This window comes from Siniperca chuatsi, linkage group LG21, assembly GCF_020085105.1.
Source record: "Siniperca chuatsi isolate FFG_IHB_CAS linkage group LG21, ASM2008510v1, whole genome shotgun sequence".
Classification (NCBI taxonomy): Eukaryota; Metazoa; Chordata; class Actinopteri; order Centrarchiformes; family Sinipercidae; genus Siniperca; species Siniperca chuatsi.
Genome location: NC_058062.1, coordinates 7766730 through 7794311, shown reverse-complemented (window position 1 = coordinate 7794311; position 27582 = coordinate 7766730). Strand labels below are relative to the sequence as shown.

Sequence of the window (27582 nt, the reverse complement as noted above, 5' to 3'; positions counted from 1 at the left end):
TAAGGTATGTTGTACTGTTTAAAGGAGGTCCTGAAAAGCGTTTTTCTTAGGGTTAGGGATAGTTTACAGGAACTTTTGAAGCGTTTTTGCTTACTCTACAGCACTGTGTACATTTATACAGCAATTCTTTTGTGGCAATTTTCATGTAATCCAAGTGTTCATTTGCCCCTGCCTTAGTGTGTTCAGCGTTTAGTGATATAGTATCTGTGGCATTTACTTTTGCAGGGATCATCGTCTGGAGCGAATGGAGGCGATGGAGAAGCAGATAGCCAGCCTTACTGGCCTGGTTCAGAGTGTGCTGACCAGAGCACCAGACAGTGACAGCACGTAAGACTCTCCATTATACCCCACTACATATCTAAAACTCACAGATACAGCTTCAGCTTAGACACATATGCAGCATTATTGACAGGAACAGCAGTAGGCTATTATCAGAGCCATTATCAGCTCCATAGCAGTGAAGTGGTACATTACTTTGTGTGAGCACAGCACAAGTACAGAGCCCTAAACATTAGCTGCGGGGCACAGTGCTATTGATTTATGCATTGATACATAGACATGTGTAAGATAGCTTTTTAGAGTTCCTCATTTACACTGAACATTGTTATCGTGGCACTTAACCCTCATGAACACAATAGAGGCTCATTAACAAGAGGAAAACTTGTTAATGTAATCAGTCTGATAGTGTCCAGCAGTAGTGCTGTTAGCGTTAGCACTGTAATTGCCTTGCCCTGTGGCCGTTGATCCTCAGATGCGGCCTGCTGCGTCTCTGCATGATGGCGGGCTGCCCTCCGGACCAAGGGACGGAGTTCTCACGGCCATTACCTTTCTCTTCCAGCGAGAAGACCGAAACCAACAGCGACGGCTCCGCCACTGGAAGTGAGTACAACAACGTAATCGTGACCTGTGTACCCAACCGTTACTCACTAGCACTAACACTCAGTGTGCTGTTTAAAAATTCTTTTACTGTTGCATTTTCCTGAAAACAATACACAGTAATTTGTTTGTGATAATGGACACAAACAAGCAATGATGGTGACCTCCTGGTTTATGACAAATGTATCTAAATTTGACAGTGCTCTCACAATGAGAGAGAGGAAAACATGTCGTCAGTCCAGGAAGCTGCAGTCTTTATCACCTGATTGGTTCAGTTAAAAGTTGTGGAGTTGGGCATTTGGTCCGAACCAGGGGGAAAAAAATCATACCTTGTTGCCTTTTAGTTCTGGTCCAGTGTGGAAGTAACAAACCAAGAGCTGAAAACATGTAGTAATGACAGACTGACAGGTAACTCATTGATGGGATAGTTTTGGTGACTGTCATCCTGCATCATCAGCACATCATCAGGACCCACATGGGGAAATCAAATTCTGGTGACTGATAGCAAGTCATGCAGCACTTCCTCTTCTTATGTGTATATTTATGTTCTCTGGTGTCACAAAAAGCTAACGAAGAAATAAGACTTTGGTGCAACTTGCACTGCATTATTACTGTGGGATTGCACACACTTTTTAATGGACTAAATTAACTACCAAAGTACACAGAGTAGAATATAAGCTGTGCTGACGCCCATACATGTTACCATGGTTACCAAATGATTTGCAAAAGTGTATAACCTACATTGCTTATTGCAGATTATTTATAAGATCGCTTCCAGAACTGTTCAAAATCAGCAGATGGATTTAAAAGTAGTTCAGCTTCTGAAATCATACTAAAATCACATAAATACGATCAAGAAATCCTGTGGTTGGTCCGTTTGCTTTCAGACCACAGACGGACCACACCAGAGTTTGCTTGGAAGCAGACCAAGACCCCCCTTTTCATACCATCTTAGTCTGGTTGTTTAGTCTGCACCACAGTTCAATTGACAGCTTTCACACCAGCCCAAACGAAACAAACTAAACCAGAGTTTGTTTTAACCAAACCAAAGAAATTAGGTGAGATTTCTCCCTCATTCATCTCTTTCTCTTTTTCTATTTCTCTTTCTTTGTCTTTCTCCAACTGCTGAAGTTAAAGAGTTTCATTCCAAATGACTCATTCACCATTTGAAAGCACTGCTAAAAAATGGTGGCTGGTCAGGATCAGCTTTTTGTAAACATACAAGGACTTTGACTCCGGTTTTTCATTGCTCTCAATGTACTTACACAGAAATAGATAAATCCGCTTTATAGAATTGAATGCACTTATTGTAAGTCGCTTTGGACAAAAGCGTCAGCTAAATAAATGTAATGTAATGTAGCCTCAATAAGCACAAATACAGGAAGCAGGAGGATAAATGCTGGCAAAGCTCTGTCAAAAATGAAAAAATATACCTTTTAACAGCTTGGAGCTGTTGGAGGTGTTAAGCAAACAAACAAACATACAAGACCGTTAACATAACCTTCTCTATGAGGTAATAAGACAGCTTTGAAGTATTTGGAAGGTTTATTTTTTCACTTTTGACTATCTCTGTAATGGATGCACAGATATTGAATTTTATGTTTAAGTGTATTTCTCAAAATATCAGACTGTTACTTTTACTTATAAAACAAATACTTTTGAGACTAGAATTTCGTAAAAGAACGAAAAAATCTTTTTTCAACAAGTGTAGCCTGTACATACTGAAGCATTTCTGAATAAAACCCTTTATTTCCCTGCTTTTCTTTTATTCCTCTCATCTCTCTTTCTGTCCTTTTTTCTCCCATGTCTATAATTTTGTAGTGCTGTTTTGGCACAAACAAACCTTTTCTGTGGCCAGACCTGTGCAAGGACACAGTTGTCTTTGAAGCTTCTCCACAAATTGATACACTGCTGGAAAGACTAAGCCATCACCGGAGTCATTTTCTCTGCTGTAGTCAATATAAATGCTCTCCAGGATCATCATTCTGAAAAAATGAACTTTTAAGACTTTCCTCTCCCTCTTTGTCACTTATCACCCTCTCATTAATTTCTCGGTAACTGGCTCACTCTTTCCATATTCCAGCTGGACGGCTGAAGCAGAAAGGTAGTTGCCATCTCCTACTCTATCACCCTTTTTATTTCTCCTATCAGACATCTCTCCTGGCTCTCTGCTGTCTGTATGGATGTGTGGTGTTGCTGGGTATCTGGCGGTGTCTATCCTCACGTTTTCCTCCTGGTTGGTTTCCCGGAGTGCGGACCCCCCTCGTCCTGTCTCTGTCTCTACTTTTTGAATTTCTGTTTTATTTTTCCTTTGGGAATTTCAGAAGGTTGCTTTGTCACAGACCAGGCACTTTTTTGTAAATATGTATGAGAGTGTGTGTGTGTGTGTGTGTGTGTGTTCAGGAGGCATATGTGTATGTGAGAATAACTGGGGAGTCAATGGTCATACTCACAAAGACCTGTGTGTCACTTCTGAATAGACTAATTGTACTTCTATATGGGTTACTAATTGCATGAGCTCACATTTTTCCCAGTGGGCTGTTTTTGTGAATATGGCGTTTTTTTGCATTCACACACTGTTTTTGTTCCAGAGTGTGTGTGTGTGCCCAGAATTCAGATTTTTATGCTATGTGTGTGTGGGTGTTACTGTTTGTATTGTGTGTCATGCTGGCTGACTGCAAATCTCAGCAAACTAACCAATTTGTTTCCCACTGACCTCCTGCTGACACCCCCATATCCTGTGATTGGCAGCTCATACACCATCTGCACCTCTAGCTCTGATGCCGCCACCACCTTCTAACACAACCCAGATGAACAGTGTTGGCCGCTTGCAGATGCAGCTCCACCTGCACGGCCTGCAGCAAAATGCCACTGACCTGCGCAAACAGCTCACCCAGCTACGCAAGACACAGGTATATAGTATATCCATCAAGAAAATCCATTTATCTGATGTTTCTTAAAGAGTCTGATCTCCCAAATTACAAAAAACAATTTTTTACCATTAGTGGTACCTAGCCATGCAGACAGATAGTTTTATTTGCCCGGGTTTTGAAATATTTCTATGATATTCTATTTCCCTGCCGTTCCCATGTTTTAAACCTCCTTTTAATATAGTTTTCACCAGCTGGTGAACACTGCAAAAGGCAATCAGTGTTTGTGAACACCAGCTCCATGCGCCTGCACACATGTGCTGGCAGAGGGCGCTCTAGGATGTCTGCTGCCGACTTGTTTATTCTTTGGTGTGTGTATCTAAAAGCAGTCCTGTACAGTGGCTAAAACACCAGTCTGTGTGTGTTTACACTGGTGAAATGTAAGGAAATATAGATTTACATATCAATTGCACATAATCTACATGGACACTTCTACTCCTCCCATATCCAATGATCCTTTGTGCCAGTAGAGGAAAATAATTTTTAACACTCACGTTCATACAATCAAAAAGGCGGCACTCAATTCCAAATCAAATGCCACAATATGAGCAGCAGAACATATCAGATAAATATGAATACCCAACAAAGGATGATTTTAAAAAGGACAATAAAACCTGGGTTATCACAGTTGATGTAAAATAGGATCTAGTAACGTGTACAGTCGTACTGCATATTTTGTTTCCATACAACTATTCTCCGATGGAGAATGCCATCTGACAGTCATAGTGTGCAGGTTCATAGAACGCTGACTGCCGTTTGCAACAACGTTTATAAAGCCTGCTGGTGATATAAAACAATATTGAAAGAGGTATAAAACATCGAAAAGCAGGGAAAAGGAGACGAATTATGAAATAATAGGCTATCCACAGTCATCTGCCTCCACTTCAATCGAATGGAGGCAAATGGAATTTTGTTTGGTGCTCAAGGCATTATAAAAAAAAAAAACAGCAGCGTGTCTTTTCAGAAACAATAACTACTCTGTATAATCCACAGACTTGTGAGCATTAACTGTGAGTCATCAACTACTTTCTACCATTCCTAGTAGTCCCTATAAAAAATGTTGTCAGCATGCTCAGTGGATTATCCAGTTTCTGTGCCAATAGGTTGAGATGAATCCAGTCATTTTTAGTGAATCAAGTGGCATCATTTTGATTAGTCTGAATGATGTACTAAGAGCGATTCTTCGCAGGGTCCCTCCTATCTCACTGTTGACATGCAAGTCATACAGAATGTAAGACCACATTGTGCACTCTACATGTGGTTTGCCTTTGGTGCAGAGGTGTACTGATTACCCCAAAGTTGTTGAAAATGGCTAAATTAGTTATATTTTCTACATGCAGTCGTTATCTAAAATTTTTATGATGTAGAATAATATACAGTATTTCAACACACATGTATGCAGGAGCAGTGGCTTTGATGTTTATTTGATCTTCACTTCAATACTGTACCTACAGTAAATAACATCTGCAGGTTCACATAGCGGCACTGCATGACACATTGAGGGCATTGTATCTTTTGAGGATTAATAATGAAAATGAGAACGTGTGAAAGATAAAAGCTCAGTTCACATTGCATGGTATTCTACAGAGATACAGAATGCCATGCTGGATGCAAAATCAGATGAAATGCCCAAGGAAGGGTTAACAGATGTGTGGAGATGAGGTCCTCATTTATTCCATTTATCTCTGATGCAAGTGATGTCATGGTTATTATAGGAGGAGTCAGTAAGAGATGACAAGTTAACTGCTTTCAGTGGCAGAGGAAAGGATTCAAGTCTCTTGCAGGGGAAAAGAGAAAAAAGGAGTAATGGTAGTGACAGATGATAGGCATGCAGTGCTTTTATTTGTTCCCTGACAGCAGTCAGAAGGGCTTCTTGAACTGGATAACCAGTGAGACAGAGAGCCAAACAGCCAAGGCTGTGATGTACCTAGAGAGGACAGTTTGCTGTTACCTGTATGTGTACCCAAGTGTGACCTCTGCACCCATACTGTTTCCCATGGCAATGGCCAGCCGCTTAAAGTTTACATGTAGCTCATATATTATACAGAGGGTAGCGTGCAGGAGAGACAGGCAAGTGGGAGAGAAGGAGCACAGTGCTGCAAGATTAAAAAAAAAATCTAAATCCAAAAATGAGTTGTGTATATTAATATTTTTAAAAATATGTTATTATATTCTGTGTGTTTGGCCTGCTGCATCTTTGTCATCATTATTGGCAGTATAATGGGGAATACTGGGTCATTTTAAATGTTAGTGATATTGTTATCTTGTTTCACTTCCTGGAACATAAGGCTGATCAATTATTTATTTTGCTTACCAGGTGCTTTCATCTCAGGGAGTTGTATTACATGCAGTAGTCCTGTAGAATATTCCATTCATAACACTGAGAGGGAGCTGAGTTCATGCTCAGTGCTTCTGTCATAGACATCCTTCGTTCTCCTCAGGGCACCCCGGCTTTCTATGTTAGGGGAAATATTATATGCACATGCTGATACACACACACACATACACACATAACACAGAGGGAACTACTTGCTGCATCTAGCAGGCTAAAAACTCACAAGCAATGACTGAAGACGACATAAGCAGTCAAGGATAGAGAAAAATGTTCTTCTAACACAACAAGGCAGAGAAGGTTCTACAGTAAAACAAGAGGCCACAGCCTGCTCTCTCAAGGACAAGCAAACAAAATGTGCAGTTGCTGGAAATCACTGAAGTCTGCTTTGAAAAGCTACAATTTTCCTCCTCATTGTCCCGTTGTTATACTGCGATGGCAGCGATAGCAGATTTCATAACAAAGCTATACTCATGAGGCTAGCGAGGCTAACATTTATACAGTTAATTTCCAAATACTCACTGATTGTACAACATGCCCTGCTGAAGTAAGAGCATTATATGTTATCTGTAACATTGTGTTTGAATGTGCAGCTGGAGAACCAGGATTCGGTGCGAACTCTGTTGAAGCGGACAGAAGCGGAGCTGAACGTGCGTGTGGCCGATGCCCTGAGGAAGCAGGAGGACCCTCTGCAGAGACAGCGCCTCCTGGTGGAGGAGGAGAGACTCAAGTACCTCAACGAGGAGGAGCTCATCATCCAGCAGCTCCAGTCAGTAACAGTATACGACTTAGTATTAAGCAAGTGATCAGACAGTGAACTGTAGAACAGTACATGGTTGTTGAAATCTCCCCACTTCTCAGCAAATCTTTGTTTTTTAATCAATAATAATCCAAACATTAGTAATAAAAATAAAAATATATGCATTTGTAATTCTTCCACAGTAGTAGTATGAGTGTATGTTTAAGATGAGTTTTTATCACATATTTCATAAACGCTTCAAACATGACAAAGTTCATGTCTGTTTTATAATTAGATGACTCACAGGTTGATGCAGTGATAGGATGAAATTGTAACTGTAATTAAGCCCGGCATAGAGCAAGATGCTTATTAAGATCTGAGGTATGAAATGGTTCAGCAACTAATTGAAGAGACTGCAAAACCAGAGCACAGAGCTACCTTGAGATTTAATGATCAGATAACTTGCTTCTGTCTCATATGTGAAAATGTTCACTGTGGTAATAATTCTTGTCTCTCACTGAGTTTTGCGGCATTTTGATTGCAGACTAATTGGTTGAACTGTTAGATGATCTCTGCTAATCAATGTATGTTATTCAGCCTGGCTAATGGCCAATTTATTTTGGTCAATTATACATGTAGCTTTGATTCATTTCATAACTTAAGGCAGATTTATATGTCTGACCAGACCAGATACACACTCAACATTAGAGCTGAACAAACTCACATTTGTATAGATTCTCTGTTCCACTTTTTACCTCAGTTGTGCATGAAACTTTTAAATGCACGTCCATACTCCTCCAGTTCAGCTGTCCAGACCTGTTGATCTAGCTGCCAATTGATTGAGAGACAGTTTATTGGCAGAAGTTTTACTGAAACTCAAATAGCATAATTCTGTGATAAATATTCAATAAAATTCAAGTGTAGCAGAGGAATCCATGGTGTTCAGCCTTCTGTCTGTTCCATCTCAGCGACCTGGAGAAATCAGTGGAGGAGATCCAGAAGGAGTCATCTGTCAACCACAAGCTGGTGACAGTGCAGGAGCTGGAGGAGAAGGCCACTGTTCTGAGAAAGCTGGGAGAAACACTCACAGAACTGAAAAGTGAGTCATGCTGGCGCATATCACATTCTGTGCACGGGCACAAAACAGAAAACAGTCTTTTACTCTGGCAGACAGTTCATAATGCACTAATTACTCACCAAGGCACTGATTATCTTTTAGTCACCCACAGCCAGTCTGTCAGATATTTAATCAGTCTCAGATTGCTCATTGTCTTAATGAACTCCCTGACCATTTACAGTAGTTCAAAAATGTTTTATTTGATTACCACAAAAGGCATTCAACATCTTTGACTGGTAGAATTGAATTGTTTGGGGGAACATGGTTGACTTCCTGTGTTACTCCTCTTCTTTCTCCTGCAGATCAGTTCCCAGGCCTGCAGAGTAAGATGCGGGTGGTGCTCAGGGTGGAGGTGGAGGCCGTCAAATTCCTGAAAGAAGAGCCACACCGTCTTGATGCCCTGTTAAAACGCTGCAAGACTATAACTGACACCCTCGCCACCATGCGCAAGTATGTATGTTCAGAAAGCCAATCTGTGTTGAATAAAAGAAGCTGAATATAAAGAAAATTCTCATAAACTGTCCTTACATAGACTTGGAGATGGAAAAGTTTTGAAGTAATCCTATAAATACTGATGGAAATGCATTTGTCTGATAAATTCTTCCATAATGACACTTGCAGTGAAATATGTCCAACATTAGCTGACACAAAAACTTGCCCATTTGTAATCAATTTTAGGAAGGCTTTTTCGTTTGTACCTCTGCCAAAGAGATTATGTTTTCACCCCTCTTTGTTTGTATGTCAGCAGAACATTATGGATTTTCATAAAATGTGGTGGACAGACAGGCCTTGAACCAAGGAAAATTGATTAGATATTGCTGTTGATTCAGATCAGAGATTTCCGCCATTAAACATTTATTGTTTTAAGCGTAAGCTCTTAAAACTAGCAGAGGCAGAGTATGAGCTCCACAGTTATCTAAAACTTAGATTTCCTCTTCTATACAGAAGTCAGTCTCTGACTAGGTACTCAGGTTAACGGTATGAACATAGTAACACATTTCTGACCTGCTAAGAGTACCTCTGCCACTTCAACACAAAGACTATATAAAACATGGATGCAGTCTCCGTGACGTCACCCATAGGTTTCTGAAGAGCCATCGCAAAACTCAGTGTGGTAGCTCTGGCCGTCGCCATCTTGGCAGTGCCTGACCCTGCCTAACTCCTGGCTAATCCAAAAATGGGCAAAGAGGTGGAGCGTGGGTGGAGCTGAAGTGGACTGAATAAAGCCTAGTTGCTGCAGCCAGCCACCTGTGACGGCACCCACCTGTTACTCAAAGCGACCACGCCCTTAATTATACATAACTTTAAGCCTTAATATAATTTAAATGAGTGAGTTATATAAATTACATTTATATTTTATGGTAAGTGTGGACTTTGACTTTTAAAATGTGTCCTTCAGCATTCTGTCATCAATTTCCTAATCAGCCTTGTGTCCAAAAAATTCACCTCACTTTCTGGCTTAATTAAACCTCACTGATCAAAAGAGCTCATCAAATTTTGTTTTTTCTCTCATCTTTGTGGGTAAAAGAGAGTTGGAGAATTATTCAGTACTGGCGTAGGTTTGCACACTTCACAGTATTTCAAGCTTTTTGGATGTTTTTGGCATTCAGCAACAACTGTTTTCACTTCAGGTCATGGATTATTCATGTTTAGTTTGTGTTACATTTCAAAGAGCTGATAAATGAATGAATCTTCCATTTCTTACCAGACAAGCGAATGAAGGGGTGTGGAAGAAGCAGGAGGACTTCTCTAGTCCTTCATCAAAGCACAATGACTTGCGAAAGTTTTCAGACTTTGACATCCCCACCAGCCCACCACTCACCATCAATGACCTTGGGGGAGGCAACAGCCTGTCCAACTGGAGCCCCCACTCCAGCCTCAACCGTGGCCACGTGAACCCATCTGGCCCTCACAAGGACAATCATCCTCCTGTTCCCCACAAGGGCAAAGCCCTGGAGGAGCTGGAACGCCGTGCTGCTGCTGACAAAGCTTTGTCCGTGGAGGTCCGACTGGTAGGAATTATTTCTGCTGTTTATGACCTTTTTCTTCTCTGTAATCACCGCTCAGGTAGTCCGCAGTACCAATCACATCACAACATAGTTACACCAGTCAGTACTGCAATGGTTGTGTGTTTATCAAGTGTTTAGATCCGTCTCTCCCCTTCACAGGCAGCAGAGCGGGACTGGGAGGAGAAGCGGGCCAGTCTGACCCAGTACAGTGCCCAGGACATCAACCGATTGCTGGAGGAGACCCAGGCTGAGTTAATGAAAGCTATTCCAGACCTGGACTTTGCTGCCAAGCAGATCAAGCCCTCCTCCAACACACCATCCTGCCAGACCCCCCAATGTGGGACAGGAACCCAAGAGCACCGTGCCAACAAGCCCCAGCACAAGCTTTCTGGGAAAGAGGGAGGATCCAGGCGTGGCTCTGGTAAGATGGAGAGTTCAGTGCTCCAGTCTGCATCTTTATTATGCATCATTGTCAAGTGAAGGCCTCTTGAAATTGTCAACTTTTCAAAAGCAAAAGAAAAACAGCTTTGTTTCCAGTTAGTTTTAAAATAGTTTTACAAGCCCTGCAGGTCATCAGATTTTCTCAAGAATATGTGTTCCCTAAACTGAAATAAAATATGAAAAACATCAAAACGAGAGAAACAGTATGAATTTTAAGAAAGTTACTTAGTTTTATAAATGCAATAAGTCACTCAACACAGCATTCAAATTGAGTAATGCAGGTTTTACACACTACACATAAAATCATGCCTACAAATGCCTCATAGCTTGTTCTAAAATAAACAACTATGACTCCTCTCTCAAGATTCCTGAATTGCTTACTTTTCCAGATGAGCTGACAGTACCACGGTATCGCACAGAGAAACCCTCCAAGTCTCCTCCTCCTCCACCACCTAGACGCAGTTTTCCCTCTTCTCCAGGCCTAACCACCCGTAGTGGAGAGCCCCTCATTCCTGGAAAAAGTATAAAGGTAAGACAGAGAAAATTCACAAGCATACAGTTTTAATATGTACACTGCATCATATAAAATAAGGATTGTACAATTAAAACAATTTATTGACAAATGGACAATGTTTCAAAGGTCCAGTATGTAGTATTTAGTTGCATCTAGCAGTAAAATTATACTTTGCAACCATTTGAATACAGCTCGTCTCACCCTCCCATTCCAAGCATGTAGGAGAAACTACGGTGGCTACGAAACTTGCGAAAAACGCGAAATCTAGAGCCAGTGATCACTTTGTCCTTTCTGGGCTACTGTAGAAACATGGCAGTGCAATATGGCGGCCTCCGTGGAAGGGGAACCACTCCCTCTGTAGATAAAAATGGCTTATTCTAAGGTAATGATAACACAACAATTCTTATTTTCAGGTGCTTATACACTTATGAAAACATTATTAATTATATATATTATAAACATTATATTCCATTTCTGCCAATAGCTTCTCCTAAATGTATATACATACTGGATCTTTAATTACACAAGGATGTACATATCAACAGATTAGTTCACCTTTTTAGAGAGAAGGTATTCAATGCTGATCTATTGTTTTGTAGAAGGAATATTCTTGTGAGATCAAAACATTGTGTGCTTGTCAATAAAATGGACACTGCCTTCAGATACGTTAAAAGCCTTTTTTTGTGTTTGCAATTGTAGAAGTCTGAATCTGAAGAGACTGAAGGCCAGAAGCCTCATGTAAAACTGAGGAGGGCCGTGTCTGAAAACCCTCGTCCTGCATCTACACCCCCCACACTGGCCTCTGGGGACAAGGAGGAAGGAGAGGAGGAGAAAATTGCTGCCGAATTGGAGGTAAACTAAAACATGGGTTGTGTATTATGTTGATTATATCCTCAATAGGCTGTTGTTCAATAAGTGAGAAAACCGCACTATTTTTATTACTTATGTTGTGTCCACAATCTGCCGCTGCCTTTTGTGCACACTCATATTCACAAGCAGACATGCTAACCATCATTACCACATGTTCAAGCAGCAGGTGCCATATGTCCCTGCCCCTGGCACTGGGAGAGCCCACAGATCACATACTGCTCAGTCACATACATCATCACCCAGGGCTCACAGATCACAGCCAGACAGATGAACCCTGATGGCTGCTTGGACTGTGTTTGAGATGGCCTGCCATGAAATTTGATGGAACACAGAGTCAACAAAAACTGATTTTGATTATTCAGTCGCTGTTGTGTTTTTATCCTACAATTCACGACAGCTTTTGAACCTCCCTTTTCCCTCCCCAGCTGTTTGAAAGAGCCCTGCTCAGGCTTGCTCTGCCCCCTCCCCTTTCCCTGCCCATTTGCCCTTGCAGCAGGAAAAGTGTACCCCCCTACAGACTGGACGTAACACTCTGCCTGACCCTGAGTGCTGTGGATTGCTGCCATCTTAAACCTCTGTCTCTATTCCTCTTCACCCCTCTACCACACACAGCTACTGCACAGCCTCCAGCCACATCCACCCGTGCACTCCTCCTATCTCTTCAAGCTGAAATTAACACAAAGTCTCCCTTCAGCAGATATTATTGCTCACCAATTGTTCATGTGTACGCATGCTGTGTTTAAAGAATCCCAACCACAAATTTGCATAATACACCAAAGCAAAGTCTTATTTTCACACAAGCCTGTTGGTAATCAATTTTGCAGAGTTGGGTGGTAATTTTATTTTTTTTGGCATCCTTTTAACGTTAAATATCATTCTTCATTTGATTTAATGTGAACATTGAGAATATTGATTCATGCAGGTTTAGCTTTGCACAAAATAATAAACCACAGTGTTATTTAGCAACAATCCATCACATCCTTGGCCCATGAGTGTTACACTTTGGACACAAACCTGTATGCACATTTAGATCCTTTGTATAATATGAATGCTTCAGTCCTTCACCACCACATGAAGGAAAGAGTTGTATGTTTTCTGCAGTGGGTTTACAGTAGATGTTGTAGTGTTTTTTGTGTGTGAGAGCCAGTTAGTATGTGTAAAAACTTGAACACTGTGTCAAACAGCGGTCCAGCTGTGCCTTACTGGACTGCTCTAGACTTGAGAGGGACCTGCATGGGACAGACCACACAGGCAGCACATCAGATGAAACAGTAAGAAGCCCACACGTTTACATACTGATACTTATGTAGTTGATAAAAATCGCTCACTCTTTTCTTTCTTTTTTTAGTCCCATGGTTGTTTGTTTGAGTCTGTAAAAAGTTGAGTGTGTTTAAATTTAAACCTCAAGTGCTTTCCTCATTTATAGGGAAGGCGCTTGTCTCCTGTCCCCCACATCGTCTTGACAGAGTGTTTGCCAGCTTTGCCCGCTGCCTCAGAGGATCCTGTCAGTGATTTAACAAATGACCCTGTAGAAGAGAGTCCATCACAAGATTGGACTGGTCATTACACGGTCAACCAGACTCAAATTTCAAAAGAAAGGGATTCATTTGGAAGCCCTCCTCAGCGAGAGCAGCGTTGTTTTAAAGATGATATGGAATTAAAACAGGAAGTTGCCCTGCTTGTGACAGAGCTGGAGGTAAGGGTGGTGTCTTCCCTTGAGGTCCAGGAGCTCAGCAGAACTACAGTAGAAGCTCTGCAGACTCTGACCATCTCACCACAGACTGAAGAGGTCTCTGAGGTCCAGCTGAGTGAACGGCCTCTCCTAGTGCTCCTTAGAGAGGAAAAAACAGTCAGGGAGGCCTACAGGCTGCTGCTTTCCCTTTTGGAGTCATCTAAGCCAGTGCCCAAACCCAGAATAAAATCCTCCCTCCACTCGGGCCAGCAGAGCTCTCTGGTGGAGGCTCTGAGGAGAGGGATAGAGACAGGTGATAGGTTGCTGACACTTCAGCACAACACTGAAATTAAGACAATTTCTGAGGTACAGCAGAATTCAGTAAACTCTACTCTTAAGTCTAGTGGGTCAGCTCGCTCTGTGGACAGTCTAGCCAACCAGACCCAGAGGAAAACAGGAGAAGATATCCGACGCAGCACCTACAGGAGGCTGGACAGCTTGGAGGAAACTATTCGTGAGCTGGAGAACACCTTGATAGAGATCGGTAGCCATCCAGCTGCAGAGCAGCTCTACACTGGGACAACCACCAAAAGCACTCCTGTACAGATGTCAGGCAGTCCAACCTCAGAGATAAAGAAGCCACCAGTCCCACCCAAGCCGACCTCTTTGGGCCCAGCATCGATCCAGGTTCATTGCTTACACCTGCTGTGCAGATTCCTGCTCTGAAGCAGCATGCTCTATTTTCTTTCTTCACTGCTTCTCTCTGGGTGACTGTTGGAACTTCATTTTCAAGCTTCTGATGTCTTCTCCCTGACTAAATCGGCATCTAATTGTTTTTGAAAACGAAATTATGTAATAGGGGACAGACAACAGACTTCCTCCCTACTTGCCTGTTCTATGATTAGTGCTGGAGCTGCCATCCTGCTGAGCCCAAAGTTGTTCTTCGATCTGTCCTGACATCTGTTTGCTGTCTGTAAATCTAGCCAATTTTACCTTCTTTTTTAAATTTTTTTTTACACCAAACTAAATAAATGCAAAGATAATACAAATATCTGAATTTCATTCAAACTTTTTTCTCCTCTTTACTTTTCAGCTCTATCAAAGTAGTTTGTCTTCTCATCTTTGTTCTGTCTTGAATTCAACTGTTTTTCCCTCAGAAATTGTTTTATACAAAATAATGATTGGTCAAGGTACGTCAGCTGATGTGCTGTATTTAAATGAGCAACTTCATTATCAGTCTTACTACTCAGGATAATATCAGGATGGACATGTACTGAATCTGTTATAGCAAAACCAAATATCACTTCTAATACACTTCTTGTTAATATCTAATGACCACATGTTGAACTCTATTACCAGACATTGCGAGTAGCATGCTTTCAACTCACCTCCAGTTAACCGTAACACAACTAAAGATTAGTGATAATCAAAAGACTTATTGCGTTCCTCTTCAGTGATGTGTGTTGACAGCTTGCGTAGTATTCCCTGTTGCTCTGAATGTAGCCTCCCACTCAGAGCAGGGCTGCAATACTTGACAGTCACACTGTCATGGTTAGTTTTGGCCCTCTGATGTAGAGCCAGGGAGCATTCCCATGGGCATGGCTGAGGATTACAGAGTCTTCACACATTATTTCATCACTCCAACTTCAGCCATGTTCATCATTTCAACATGACCCTTCTTCCTACTCTTGTCCAACATTTATTTGTGTACTCACCAAATTCACACTGATAAGTGATCTACTTTCAAGACCCATTACAGTTCAGTTTTTATTAGCACATTAGAATAAGCATGTATCCATCGAGCATTAAATATGTTGTATATTTTATGTGTGCATTTCAAAGATTGAGCTTAGAAGGAGGACAGGCAGTTTCCAGGTGTCTTTGCCTTGAATTACCATAGCAGAGAAAGATTGGCTATTTGGAGTTACTACAGTTAATCTTTTGTTAGTTTTCCTTTCAGCTAATTTCTCTGTGTGCAGAAGAGGCACAGTTGGATGGAAATTTGACTGAATGTGTATTTGTTTTTTGTGTGCATTAGAGAGAGTCGACAGAGTAACTCAGCGGGGTAGATCATTAAGCACACTGACTCGTGGATCCTGCGGTGAAGCTACGCAACATCAGTTTTGATGCTACGTTTCTATATTCTTGTCTGTGTCATTTTCTATTGATATATGGTGAAATTCTGTGAAGTGGATTGTTCAGTTATGTCAGCTACAAGCTCTGAACTTAAAAAACTCATTGGTCTCAGGGGACAGTTGCTTGCTGAGGCGTAAACTAAAGGCACTAAAGACGAGAAATTAAATGTACAACCATGTACTGTGGGTCTGATTCAAACTTCTCCTCTCCTCTCCTCTCCTCTCCTCTCCTCTCCTCTCCTCTCCTCTCAGGGAGGGAATAGTTCTAGCGTTGGTAAGGTTCTCCACTCCTCGGCTGCCTCCAAACTGAAGCACCTGCAGCAAAACAGCACAGACAAGACTAAAAGTGGCAAACGAGAGGACTTCCTGAAGATCCAGGGCCAGCAGCAGGTATCATCTTTATATTTAGCACTGTCAGGGCCAATGCATGCTTGATCTTTCAGAGCCTGTGCAGACGGACTGTACGGTACTTTCAAGACACTCTCAGTATTAGTTGCCTTTTGTGGTGGTGGCAGCCAAGTCCATAATCGTTTTTCAACTATTAAAAAAGGCTTGCACAGAACAGGGGTATAATAATCATAAAAGTGAAGATGATGATCATTATATCAAAAAAGACATTGCATTTGCTCTCTGTCTGAAACTAGGGCAAAGAGAGGCAATGCTCTGTGCCAGCTATAAATCAAGAAAGATGGGACAGAAAATATTTTTTTTCACATGCAGAGGTAAATTTGATGACCTTGATCTTGAAATAGAAACATGATTTGTTATAAAGTTAATGGCACCTTCACACACCTCCAGCAAGAATGTCTGTATCCGAACCTCTGCAAGCTGAGCGTCTCCAGAATAGCCATGCAGCCCCTCTGTATTTTACACACAGATCAAGCATAAATTGGCCTTTACATCACTCTTCACCTCCACTCAGTCCTCTGCTTGCCCCACAGAACTACTGCATGTCCCTACCATGCTCCACTCCTAGGCTTATATTTCATTTTAAAATATGTCAGCTTAATTTTTTGGTTTTTGAAAGACAGTGGCCATGATTACTTGAATTTAAATCCAGTTTAGCTAATGATCATAAATTCTTTTATAGCAAAGTCCCATTATTGTGACAGTCTCATTATCATGAGTTTCAAAATAGATCAAAGGATCCTCTGCAGGCTTTTTGTCCCACAGAGAGACGTGTGTCAAACAGGTTACAGTAGTGGAGGATTAGTGCTTCAATTACCTAAACTGTGTCTGAAATTCTTAAGCTATCTCTAATTATAGTATCTAAACCAATTAAAAAGTTATAAAACACCTTTACCTAGCATTATGTATTACCATAATAGACTATATATAGTTTGTTTTGGATGAGAAATCAGTCTGGTCACACAGGCCTACAAAAGTTGAAGTTGGAGCCTATTGTATTTAATTCTAACAGACATTAAAAACTTAAAATGACTGAAGTTTAATTTCAGAAAACTTGCAAACTCCCTGCTGAAGCCTCTTTCTATACATTTGTTGTTATACATTTGCCTGATAGCTGGCTCAACATCTTTTTATGGTTTTAATCTGCTAACATTTCGGTATTATAAAAAAAGGTAAAGGACTGGCCATAAGGATGCTAAATGGCCGCAGGAGGTGAGGAAATTGAACTGTTGAAGCATGTCAGTCCAGTAAAGCCTAGATTTTTGCACCATGCCAGTGCACAGGAAAAAAAACTTAATGTCAATGTAATTTGAAAAATAACAGGAGCAGTGAAATGAACCTAAACCTCCATACCCCACAGAATTTAACAGAGCATTCAGACACAAATTCAGTCTTGAAGATTGCAGAGAAATGAACGTGTTGAGCAGAGAGAGAGATTTGAGAGATGGGGAGAGTAATGAAGCTTTGGTCTCCTCAGACTGAGAGAAGATTGTGAGGAATCGTTGCAGTGCCATGTAATAATCGCCCCTTGAGTCACTGGTAATCACTGATTATTCAATATGAAGAGGACAGTTCTCTTTCCCCACCATTAAGTCTTTCACGTTTCCTCTTCTTTATGTCTCTTTCCTTCTTCCGCTTTCTGTACTCTGCAATTTACGTACGCTGCCCCTTTCTCCTTTTCACTCTTCCCCTGTCAGTCTCTCTCATTCCTTGTGATTTGGAGGCAGAGTGGATTCCTACACTTGTCTAATGAAAGCAAAATTAATCCCATTATTTCAGTATGACACTCACACATGGCACACTCTTTGTCCACAAACTGTTCAAAACAGTCATTGTGAAAAGAAGCTGCATGTGTGAAAGAGCTATCCTCAGAGGGACAGTGGACACTCAAAGCTAATTGTCAGCGTGGGAAGTCGGTGCCAAGCTGTTTAGGGTGGCAACATACCACACTGCAAGACAAATAACAAAAAGAAACAAAGAACCAGCTGGCTTCAACTAAGATAATAAACAGCCAGCTGTGGCAGTTTTCACAATTGCCAATAACTGCATTTTGTGACATTTTGAAGTATGAGGTGAAATGAGTAGTTCAGTGGTCAAGTAGTCCAGAGATAATTTAAGAAATTATTAAGACTGAATTCATGAAATGTTATTTCATCATTCTTATTTTCATTTTTATTTTATAGGAATTTATTAATTTTTATTTCATAATAGAAACTTTCATTTCAAAATGCCCTTATTTCATAATGGTATTTTCCCCAATGATATTTTTTTTCATGCCACTGTTTATTTAATAATATCACTTTTCATGACAGTGGTGTTGTTGCTGCAATCTCGCCTAGTGCTTCTGACATGTCTTGTCTTTACAGCAGCAGCCTCCAGTTGGTTGATTCAGAATAACTTTAGCATTGTTTTTGCTCTAACTAACAGGAGCTAACTGGCTAAATCTGGTAGCAGTTGTTGAGCTTACTTGCTTCAGAGGCAGGGGGTATGTGGCTGAAAGGTGAGAGGGCTGTGACAATAAAGAATATCACAATAAAAATGATATACAATAAAATTCTGATATAATGTAAATGAATGATTACATAATGATGAGTTGAGTTTTAATCATTTTTTCAGTTATTTAACAAATTGTTCAGCCATATATTTTACACAATTTATTCATATGATTATTGATCTCATAATGTCTTTTAGTGATTTAATATTGAACACTTTGGAGTTCCATAAACTTGAAGTGCAAACTCTGTTAACCATGCAATGACAAATCAAGATATAATACACTATAATACAGGTAAGATAAATTAAGTACACAGTGGATATAAAGTATAAAAGCTAAAATAAGTGTAAAGTACAAAAGTGGATTTACAGGTTGATACGTATGGTATGGTATAATACAATGTAAAAGTACTAAGTTATAGTGCAATAATGACTACTGTCAAGTTAAGTGTAGCAGATTAACCAGATTATTAGACAGTGGATATTGCACAGCAGTAATAGAAGTATGAATAAATATCAATAAATAGGGAATTGTAAACTGAAAAAGAGTATATTGCACAGGAGTATTTTCCACAAGCTTTTTCATTTGAAATCGCTTCTTCTTGGTCAGATTCCTGATGCCTTTAATGTCAAACCAAAAAAACAGCACAGATCCTGACAATTTAGTTTACAGATGGATGGAGCAAAGACTGTCTACTAAACCATTTTTAATTCAGTATAATGAGTATTTCTGATTCTGATTCTGAAACAGCTGAGCATGGACTATGCTGGAAAAACACGCTGATTATCTGCAGCTCATCTCACCAAATTATTCAGGCGGCTGGCTCACTTGCATACAGCCTTTAAGAGCTGATTAAGTAACTTTTGGTGACTCTATGTTCACTTCACATATTTTTTTTTAACCCATCACTGACATTGTGCTTGTGATCTCTGAAGAGAAATCCTAATTATAGCCACTAAAAAATAAAATATGAGCATTCTGCTTCCTCTTGACAACAAAAAAGTAAGCAGGTTATTTTTGAAGAATATATTTCTGCAGAATGTGTCAAAACAGTCACAGACATCCAGTTTCTGTCTTTCTAGGATGCAGAAGGTAAAGGTGTCTCTTCTCTTCAACCTTTCCTGGACATAATTCCCTAAACGTGACCCAAAACTTTTACTCTCTGTCCAGTTCCCATTGGTGTTGTCTCTTTTGCTTCCTCTGGCCAAATGATTATTGACATTTCTAGGGCGAACGGGGCACAAACTCAAGGAATGAGCACACCGCTTCAGAGTCTCTCAGTGGTCTACTACCTCCCAACCCCAGCTAATATGTGAATAGATCAAAATATATAAATACCTTTAGCATCAGCGGCATTATTCACACATGCGATGCAATTTCCCATCAGTTCAGATGAAAGGCAGCTGGTGAACATTAACATGTCATGAAAGCCAGCTGGAGGGACAGTTAAACATTTTTAAGACATCACTGTACCATCTGCAATCAGCTAAAACAAGATGCACTTGCTCCACATTTGTGGTTTTATGTGGGTCCTCATTGCCAATTTCAAGTTACTAATTTTTTTTCATCAAAATAAAATATGCTGGCTGAATGAACATTGTGCTGTTCAGTTAATGATTATTTGGGATTTTGTGGTAGCACCTGGGGTGGCCAATCAGATTTGAGGGGTTATCCCTTGCTACCCCTGGCCACTCTCCTGGACATGCCCCTGCAAACAATGTGGTCCAAAAAGACTTTATCATTGGAGCAAAAAAAGTAGCATTAATGTTCGTGTTTTTTTGCATAGCATCAGGTTCTTTTGTTAGTTTTGGCTCTGATGTTATCTGTGTGTGTTAATTGCAGGTGTTAAAATTAACAGAGCCTTTCTGATGGTGCTCTGTACTGCTGTGCTTGGGCTGTCTGCTCACTAAAGCTTTACTCAGAGGTATTAGAGCATTCCAGGCATGAGGATCCTTCAAATCAATGTGCTGGATAAGAACAGACAGTTCAAAGCCACAATTTTTCCTCATTTGCTTTGGCACAGATCAAGGAGGGCATGACAATGTGAAACACTTTCACGCTGCAAAAAACCTTTTTCCATTTGGCCTCTTATTACTTCTGGCAGTAAAAAAGGCTAGTTAAAGGTGCTGGGCATGAGGTGGGGGTTGTGAAGGCCTAGCCTGAGAGGCTGTCATTTGGCAGGAAGCTCTGACTGTGTGAGATGAAGGGCGGCTGCTCGCCGCACTCAGACCAGAATAAATGTGTCGGCCAGGCTTGAGAGGAGTTCCTCAAGCAAAAGGAACAGCCCTGCTCTCTGGGGATGGTTGGCAGCACAGGCTCTGGAACTGCAACAGAGTAGGTAAAAGCCTCCCAGCAGCGCAGTCTAGACTAGCACACCTGCTCTCCTTTCATACAGAACTAATCCCCATAATCTCTAAACAAACACCTTTTAAAACTTGTAGAGCCACAGCACAAACTTTCCTCCTGTTGCTTCTTATGAAAAGCATAAATAAAACTTCCTTAAAATTGTTTACAATAAAAAGCTAGGTTTGGCTCTTTAAAACAGATTCTCACTCCTGCCCCTGCACATAAAACTTACAAACTGTTTCTGACAGATGCATTCACCTTAGCTCCACCTACAAAAGAGAGACAAATACATGTTGTGAATGTGTTGCCCATAAGTTTCATACTGTTGGAACAGTGCCATCTACTGACTCATTCTAAATTACATGAAGGGACTGAATGTGTGATGCTGTCTGTCCATCGGAATATTTTGCATTTTTTAATGAGTGAACATCATTAAAATATATGTCAAAATAAAGGTGCTCAACACCAGTGTAATTTCCATCATGTCACTTAGTGTTGCACCCTATGACAGAGGGTGTGCTTATCAATGGTTTGGTCATCATGTGTAGATTGCAGCCTGTCTTATGGCTTGCATCACACATGCTGATATCAACCTGAATAACGATCTCCTTTGTTTATCTCTTGTTCTGTCTTCCCCCCCCACTACGCTACTACTGCGGCCAACTTCACCCACCCTGTCACCCTGTGTGAAACCGTGTCGCCCTGCACCTCCCGGCCTGCCCACCTACTGTACCTGTGACCCTGCAGCAGTGAGCGACCTGTCCGTGTCCAGCCTCTTCAGCTTCCTCCTTCTCCTGTTCACCTGACTAGAGAGCTACTCATATCCATCTGCCCCCTTTACTTCATCAGCTTCTTTCACATTTTCAGTGTTTACTGAACCCCAATCTGTGGATGTGTGTGTGCGTGTGTGTGTGCAAGCATGCATGCACGGGCATGTTTGACTGTAATGGTAAGGGAAGGTGCTGCGGGGGACAGTGCCCAGACAATTTTAAGACTTGAATTTTTCAGAATTTCCCCTTTGATCTCTGAAAACCTCCCCTCCCCCTTCCTGTCTTCTGTGTCCCTGCTCTACCTGAAGGCCTTGGGGACCAACAGCACCAGTGGTAGTATTGAGCCATACCTCTCTGGTATCAAAACGGGCATTTTCTCAGGCCGAGTGCCCTCTCCTGCAGCAGCGTTTGCCCCTGGCCTGAGGAAGTACCCCCAGGAGGGGGCAATACCCTCCCTGACAGCTTCCTCCAGCCAAGCGAAGGCCCTACTGGCAAGCCTGTCTGCCTCTGGCTTGAGCGCTGAGGCCCTGCTCCTCTCCTCCACCCTCCGTCATCACCGCCTTCTACGCGAACAGCGAGCTTCCTCCTTGCCCCTGCCCAGCAGCCGGTCCTCCTCCCCTACTCCCACTGCTACCTCCTCTTCCTCTTCCTCTTCACCCACCACCCCAACTCCTTCCCTGTCTCCCGCCTCTTCCACCCCTTTGAGTTCCCTTACCCTCTCTTCTGTGGTTCTCAAGCACAGCAGTTGTAGCCTCGACAGCTCCAGCCTCAACAGCTGCAGGGAGGGTTGCATCGAGCCTGTGAATAAGGACCTTACCCCTGGCAACTCTCGGTGATGAAGCGGAGAAGGATGAGGACATGGGAGAATTCAAGCACCATCACAACATGAACCATAATGAGAAAACAACTAGATTATGGAAAATTCCAGTATTTTTTTTGCTTAGTCATATTTTCTTTCTGGCTTTTTCTTCCTTTTGTTTTTCCTCTATACTTTTGGCCTTACTCCAGTATGCAGAGTCTACATATTTCTGTGGCAAGAACTACCGCACTGTAAACGGAGTTACAGTCTTCTTTTTGGACAAGTTTCCTACTCTGATCTGGTTCCATATTTCCTCTGCAGTCCTCCCATGCAGTCATCCTGCCAGTCTGCCATATAGTGAGCACACAAATGGACCTCCCCTCCTACCAGCAGCCTGCTATAAACTGATGTGTCTGGATGGATTTACTGCAGTCTCATATATACCCTCACTCAATGGGTTGTTAGTGGAGTAGACATCATTTCTAGACTGTGACTTTTATCATAGTAAATAGAGCTGCAATTATCACCAAGTGAGTTCAGTAGTTGTGTGTGTTCAGGATGATATTGCTCTCACTTACCTGCATCACCTGGCAGAATGTGAGCCTGCTAAGAAAAAAAAAATCTAGAGTAAATCAAGGTGATGATTGTGGTATCAAGCTGTTTTGTGTTAAAAGGCCATTTGTGGATTTTCTTGCATCACCTGTGTTTTAAACTCTGAATTGGTGCTATATTTTCCCCTCCGTTTGTACACACTGTGTAAAGAGTTTACATGATTGTCCTCACTCCCTGATCTTTGACCTGTGCTTTGTTGCAAGTGTACATTCCACTGTCTGACAGTCTGCTTTGATTTCATGTCACACTTTTTGAATATTTATATGCATCCCTACAAAATGAAATCCTTGCATTGAAAATTAGGAACAATTATAGAAAATTTTCAATTTAAAAATGTTGTTTTCAACCAAAAGCACATTGAAGGGAGAAGTCTTATAACAGCACATTTATATTTGAAATCGCACCAGGAGCTACAGTTACACAAACAGAAGGGAAAATGCAAATGGTGAATTGTATACAAATGTATTAACCAGTTAATTATGACAATCAGGATGTTCCCACAGTAGCATCTTACAGGTTGCTCTGGCATTTTAGCACCTGACATCAAGAACCTTCCCAAAGACTCAAGCATACACAGTGATGAATAATAAACACATTCTGTCACACGTGCACTTGTAAAGCCAAGCTGTTTGCAGAAGCACAGACTCTACTAAGTTTTTGTTTCAGAAAATCTTGTGTGATGATTCATTTTTAAGTAACATCTGTCGCACCACTGATAAAGAGCACTCTGGTAAAATATGCCACATTGACTAGAACATGATTTCACCCTTTAAGGAATCTGACCTACACAGTGACAGATCGAGTAGTTGTTTTTTTTGGGACACTTGTTTCTTTTGAACTTCAAAGTTATTCTGCTGGGAAGCAGCTTCCAAAGTTTTTCTTATTGTAAAACACAATACCTTCTTTGAACAAGAACAAAATGTATCTTTCACTGCAGTGAATTGATGGCACTTTGAACATCTGTGACACTGTTTCAACTCTTGAGTAGTGTTTCAAAGATACATAATGTTAATCAGCACTTATTTAGAGACTTCAGATACAGCTTGACCGGTGAAGGGCCTGAGAGGAGAGTATAAACATATGACTCTTTCCTCTCATTTTGACCTTGTGAATCTGGTTAACCATGACAAGCACAACGCTACAAATGTTTCTTGAAGGAAGAAAAAAAACATCAATGCATATTTGAAATACTGTTAAATTACCAATTGCCTCATTTGGTTTTATAACCTGCATGTTGAAACATTAAAGATTTATGAATGTTAGGCCTTTGGTGTGCCTAAATGACAGTAGTTGATATTATCGTTATTTAAAGCACATCAAAGGCCTGCCAGTGAAGTGTAAATTTTGCACAAGGAACCATTTTGAAGCTCCCTGTCTTGTGTTACTGCCTTAGGCTGCCCACTTGGGAGGTGACGAGGTTGAACGGACAGTCATAGACAAAGTGATTTTTTTTTTCAGTCATTCAGTACAATGACAGTGTGAAATCGATTTTCTTTGTGGCATTGAGATTAAAACGTGCAAAGGGGCTTGTGTCAAAGAGTAGGCAGCTTGAGGAGAGGGGATTAGTTTGGGAACGTGTTTGAAGGCTACTTTAATAAGGCCGGCTTTGACTTGCCTTGTCTTCAAGGAGAGTGCTTGTGATATAAAAGACCCAAAGAGATGAGAGGAAGGGTTTGACAGTCAGAGAGCCATTAAGCGGCTGTTCTTTCCCTGCCCCTTTCACTTTGCTTTGTCTTTGGTGTGGGGCATCTGTGAATAAAAAAAACACTCAGTTGAGGTTATCCTAGGATAAAGTTTGATGGGCTTCAATTCATGAACAGTAACAGTGTGTGCAATATGTAATTAGCACTCGAAAATTTTACCAAGGCAGTGCTCTTTGCCTTTGAGAAACTCCTGCCTACAAGGACCTGTTACCATGTTTTTCCCAGTGCCTCTAATACTTTGTTCTTGCCAGAAACCCCCAGTTGATCTTGTATTACAGTATTGGATCAGCAGCAATGACAGAATAACACTATTACCCAAAGAAGAGGCTGCAAGAATTGGCTTGTTCCCATTTTTTGCAGAAAAAAGAAAACAGCACTTGAAATGCAGAGTGTGTCAGGTTGCAGCGGTGGCATTTGACTAAACACTCCCCGAGCTCTAACATTGTGCAAAACTGCAAGCTTACAGCACAGCAAATTAAGCCTCACCCTGGGTGCTCTGTAGCTCTGCCAGGCAGGTTCAAGCCCTGGGTTTCATATTGAGTGAAGTCAAATGAAAGAAATTCACTTACTCATGCTGTTCCACACTCAAATCCATAACTCTCCGAGTTAAATTTGCTGCATTTGCGTCTGGTGAGCATTAGGGAGGAAGTATTCACGCTTGGCTGCTTTTCTCAAGTAAAGTCTGAGATGAAACCTCCCAGAATTGCGTGACAGTGCTCTCTGGAATGATTTTTTCAAGACAAGTGTTAGTGGGCTGTGATTTCAACATGGCTGGAGGCTTAGAGGGCATGTTGAAGACACTCACAGTGGATGCCCTTGGCATTCAGAAAAACTCATGCAAACTTGAAATCAAACATAGAAGAAATATATATCTAGATATATCTAGATATATATATCTATATATAGAGATATATCTGTATATATAGATATATAAATATATACATAAATCTAAGTGAGATGTTTGTGTATGATATTATAATTGTGAAGAAAAGTGTGATATATATATAGGCCTAGATTAAATTATATACTGTAAAATGTCATCATCTCTTCAGTTTTATATATTAGTGACCATTTTGTACAGATTTTTCTTTTTTAATTCATTGACAGAGATATTACATTTCACACTGAGATTATTTATTCATACGCAGAACATTTTTATATTTGTTTAAAAATATCTGTATAGATAACAATTAGCCTCTGTAATATACACTGAAGTTCATTTTTAAATTCTAGGATTTTCTTTACGAACACTGAGTTAGATTTTATGTAATTTTGATGTATGAAAGCTTGTCCCTGAAAATGCTTGTCCAGCTCGTCTGCACCTTTGCCTCCTTATGTGAAGGGTCACTACTGAGGTGTAAGAGGGTGGACCAGTGCCTGTGCTTAGGGGCTTATTTTGCTACAATCTCTTTGTTTTGTTTGGGGGTTGTTTTCTGTACTTGTAGTCTGTTTTTTGGTTTCACCCCATCCTGTATTTGTGATTCAGCTGGTATTAGTGAGTTAAAGATGGTGAGATACACAGATAATTGTGGTAACTACTGTGAAAGGTCAGTTTATGGGCCCAAAGACTTCTTATAGAGCATTGCTGCTTTGACAAAAGTAAGTTACATGGCTTTAAGTTCTCCTCTCTGTCATGTTTGCATGTGAACAGGAGTGGTAGTAATGTGAATATGGATGCTCAGTGCAAAAGCATTCAGAGAAAACAGACTCTTAATCATTACAACAGGTGTTGCTTGTTCAGTTCCAGTTGTTGCTCCAAGTGGCTTTAAGTAGCAGTTAAGCTAAACCACAGAAGTTGTTAAAACCACCAAGATAAATCAGTAAGGGAATTATGTGGAGTTGTATGAATTTAAAGTTTTATGTCTTCCTTTGTCATTCTATCTTTTTTTTTATTATGAACCTACATTCTATAGTATGTATATGAGATTTTTACATGAATGTGTGGATGTTCAAAAATCTTGGCATCAAAAATAGAAAAACAAAATTGACTTGTAAATAGGCCGAGTCATTCCTAGCGAGTTCAATAAATTGTTATGTCCAAAAGAAGATGTTTTATTAATAAACTATGACGATGGGTACAAAGGTATATACAAAACAATGCATGTATAGTCTCAAGCAATCGCACGGTGCAGTCGAAAAAAATGTTGTCTACATGTTTTCTCAAAAAAATGAGAAAGAGAGAGAAAGAGAAAAGCGGTTCTGTGTTAGAGGTTTACAAACATGAAGAATGAGACATTATTTTGGTATCTGTGGCACAGGCATGTTCAGTCTCACTGTGATGTTATGTGACGATGAAGATGACAATAGTGGCAGAGTGTTGAATGTCTAGAAGGATTCAGAATGCTTGAACGCACCCCAACCAGAGACTTCACCAGTGATGGTGTACTCTTTCCACAGAGTGATTCTCCCATTTGTAGAGTAGTGTGATATAAGAACAAAAATAATACAGAAAATAGATCTATAATATAATGATATATAAATTTAAAAACCTACTGATACTGGAGATCCTAATTTATCAGTGTGGATGCCATGATATTCTGTGAGAAATGTGTGTGTTTTTCCTGTGAGAAGACAGTAGGCAGTTGAACCTGCCTTCTTTTGTACATAATTTGCTGTCATTGTGTGTCCAATAAAGTGCAGCTCTCTTGTACAGTGGCGGCGTCTGATCTTGCTTTATAATGACTTGTTTATGTTGTCTTGTCAGAAAATTAGTGCACTGTCTTTAGCAACAGGAAATGTGGATACAAACTGTGGCTGTGGCATCACATGTCAGGTCAAAGCTCTCATTTTGTAGAGAAAATACAAATACAGAAAC

At 40.7% G+C, this 27582-nt stretch overlaps 1 protein-coding gene across 17 annotated transcripts in view; it reads left to right on the top strand.

Moving 5' to 3' along the window:
- Window positions 1–21976, top strand: part of si:ch211-278a6.1 (SRC kinase signaling inhibitor 1) — a 104532-nt gene extending 82556 nt beyond the window's left edge. For 9 of the 17 annotated variants that reach the window (XM_044180186.1, XM_044180183.1, XM_044180187.1 and 6 more), the window contains 15 exons: window positions 226–327; window positions 752–879; window positions 2960–2980; window positions 3628–3788; window positions 6732–6907; window positions 7846–7976; window positions 8297–8444; window positions 9703–10006; window positions 10163–10424; window positions 10834–10973; window positions 11658–11810; window positions 13013–13099; window positions 13255–14187; window positions 15888–16025; window positions 21631–21976. In XM_044180186.1, coding sequence (XP_044036121.1) covers window positions 226–327; window positions 752–879; window positions 2960–2980; window positions 3628–3788; window positions 6732–6907; window positions 7846–7976; window positions 8297–8444; window positions 9703–10006; window positions 10163–10424; window positions 10834–10973; window positions 11658–11810; window positions 13013–13099; window positions 13255–14187; window positions 15888–16025; window positions 21631–21636 — 2890 coding nt within the window. In that variant the 3' untranslated portion in view covers window positions 21637–21976. Of the gene's footprint in view, window positions 1–225; window positions 328–751; window positions 880–2959; window positions 2981–3627; window positions 3789–6731; window positions 6908–7845; window positions 7977–8296; window positions 8445–9702; window positions 10007–10162; window positions 10425–10833; window positions 10974–11657; window positions 11811–13012; window positions 13100–13254; window positions 14188–15538; window positions 15648–15887; window positions 16026–21630 lie in introns of those variants that run through there. The other 8 variants (XM_044180193.1, XM_044180195.1, XM_044180194.1 and 5 more) reach the window with 6 other exon arrangements.
- Window positions 21977–27582: the final 5606 nt, after the last annotated feature.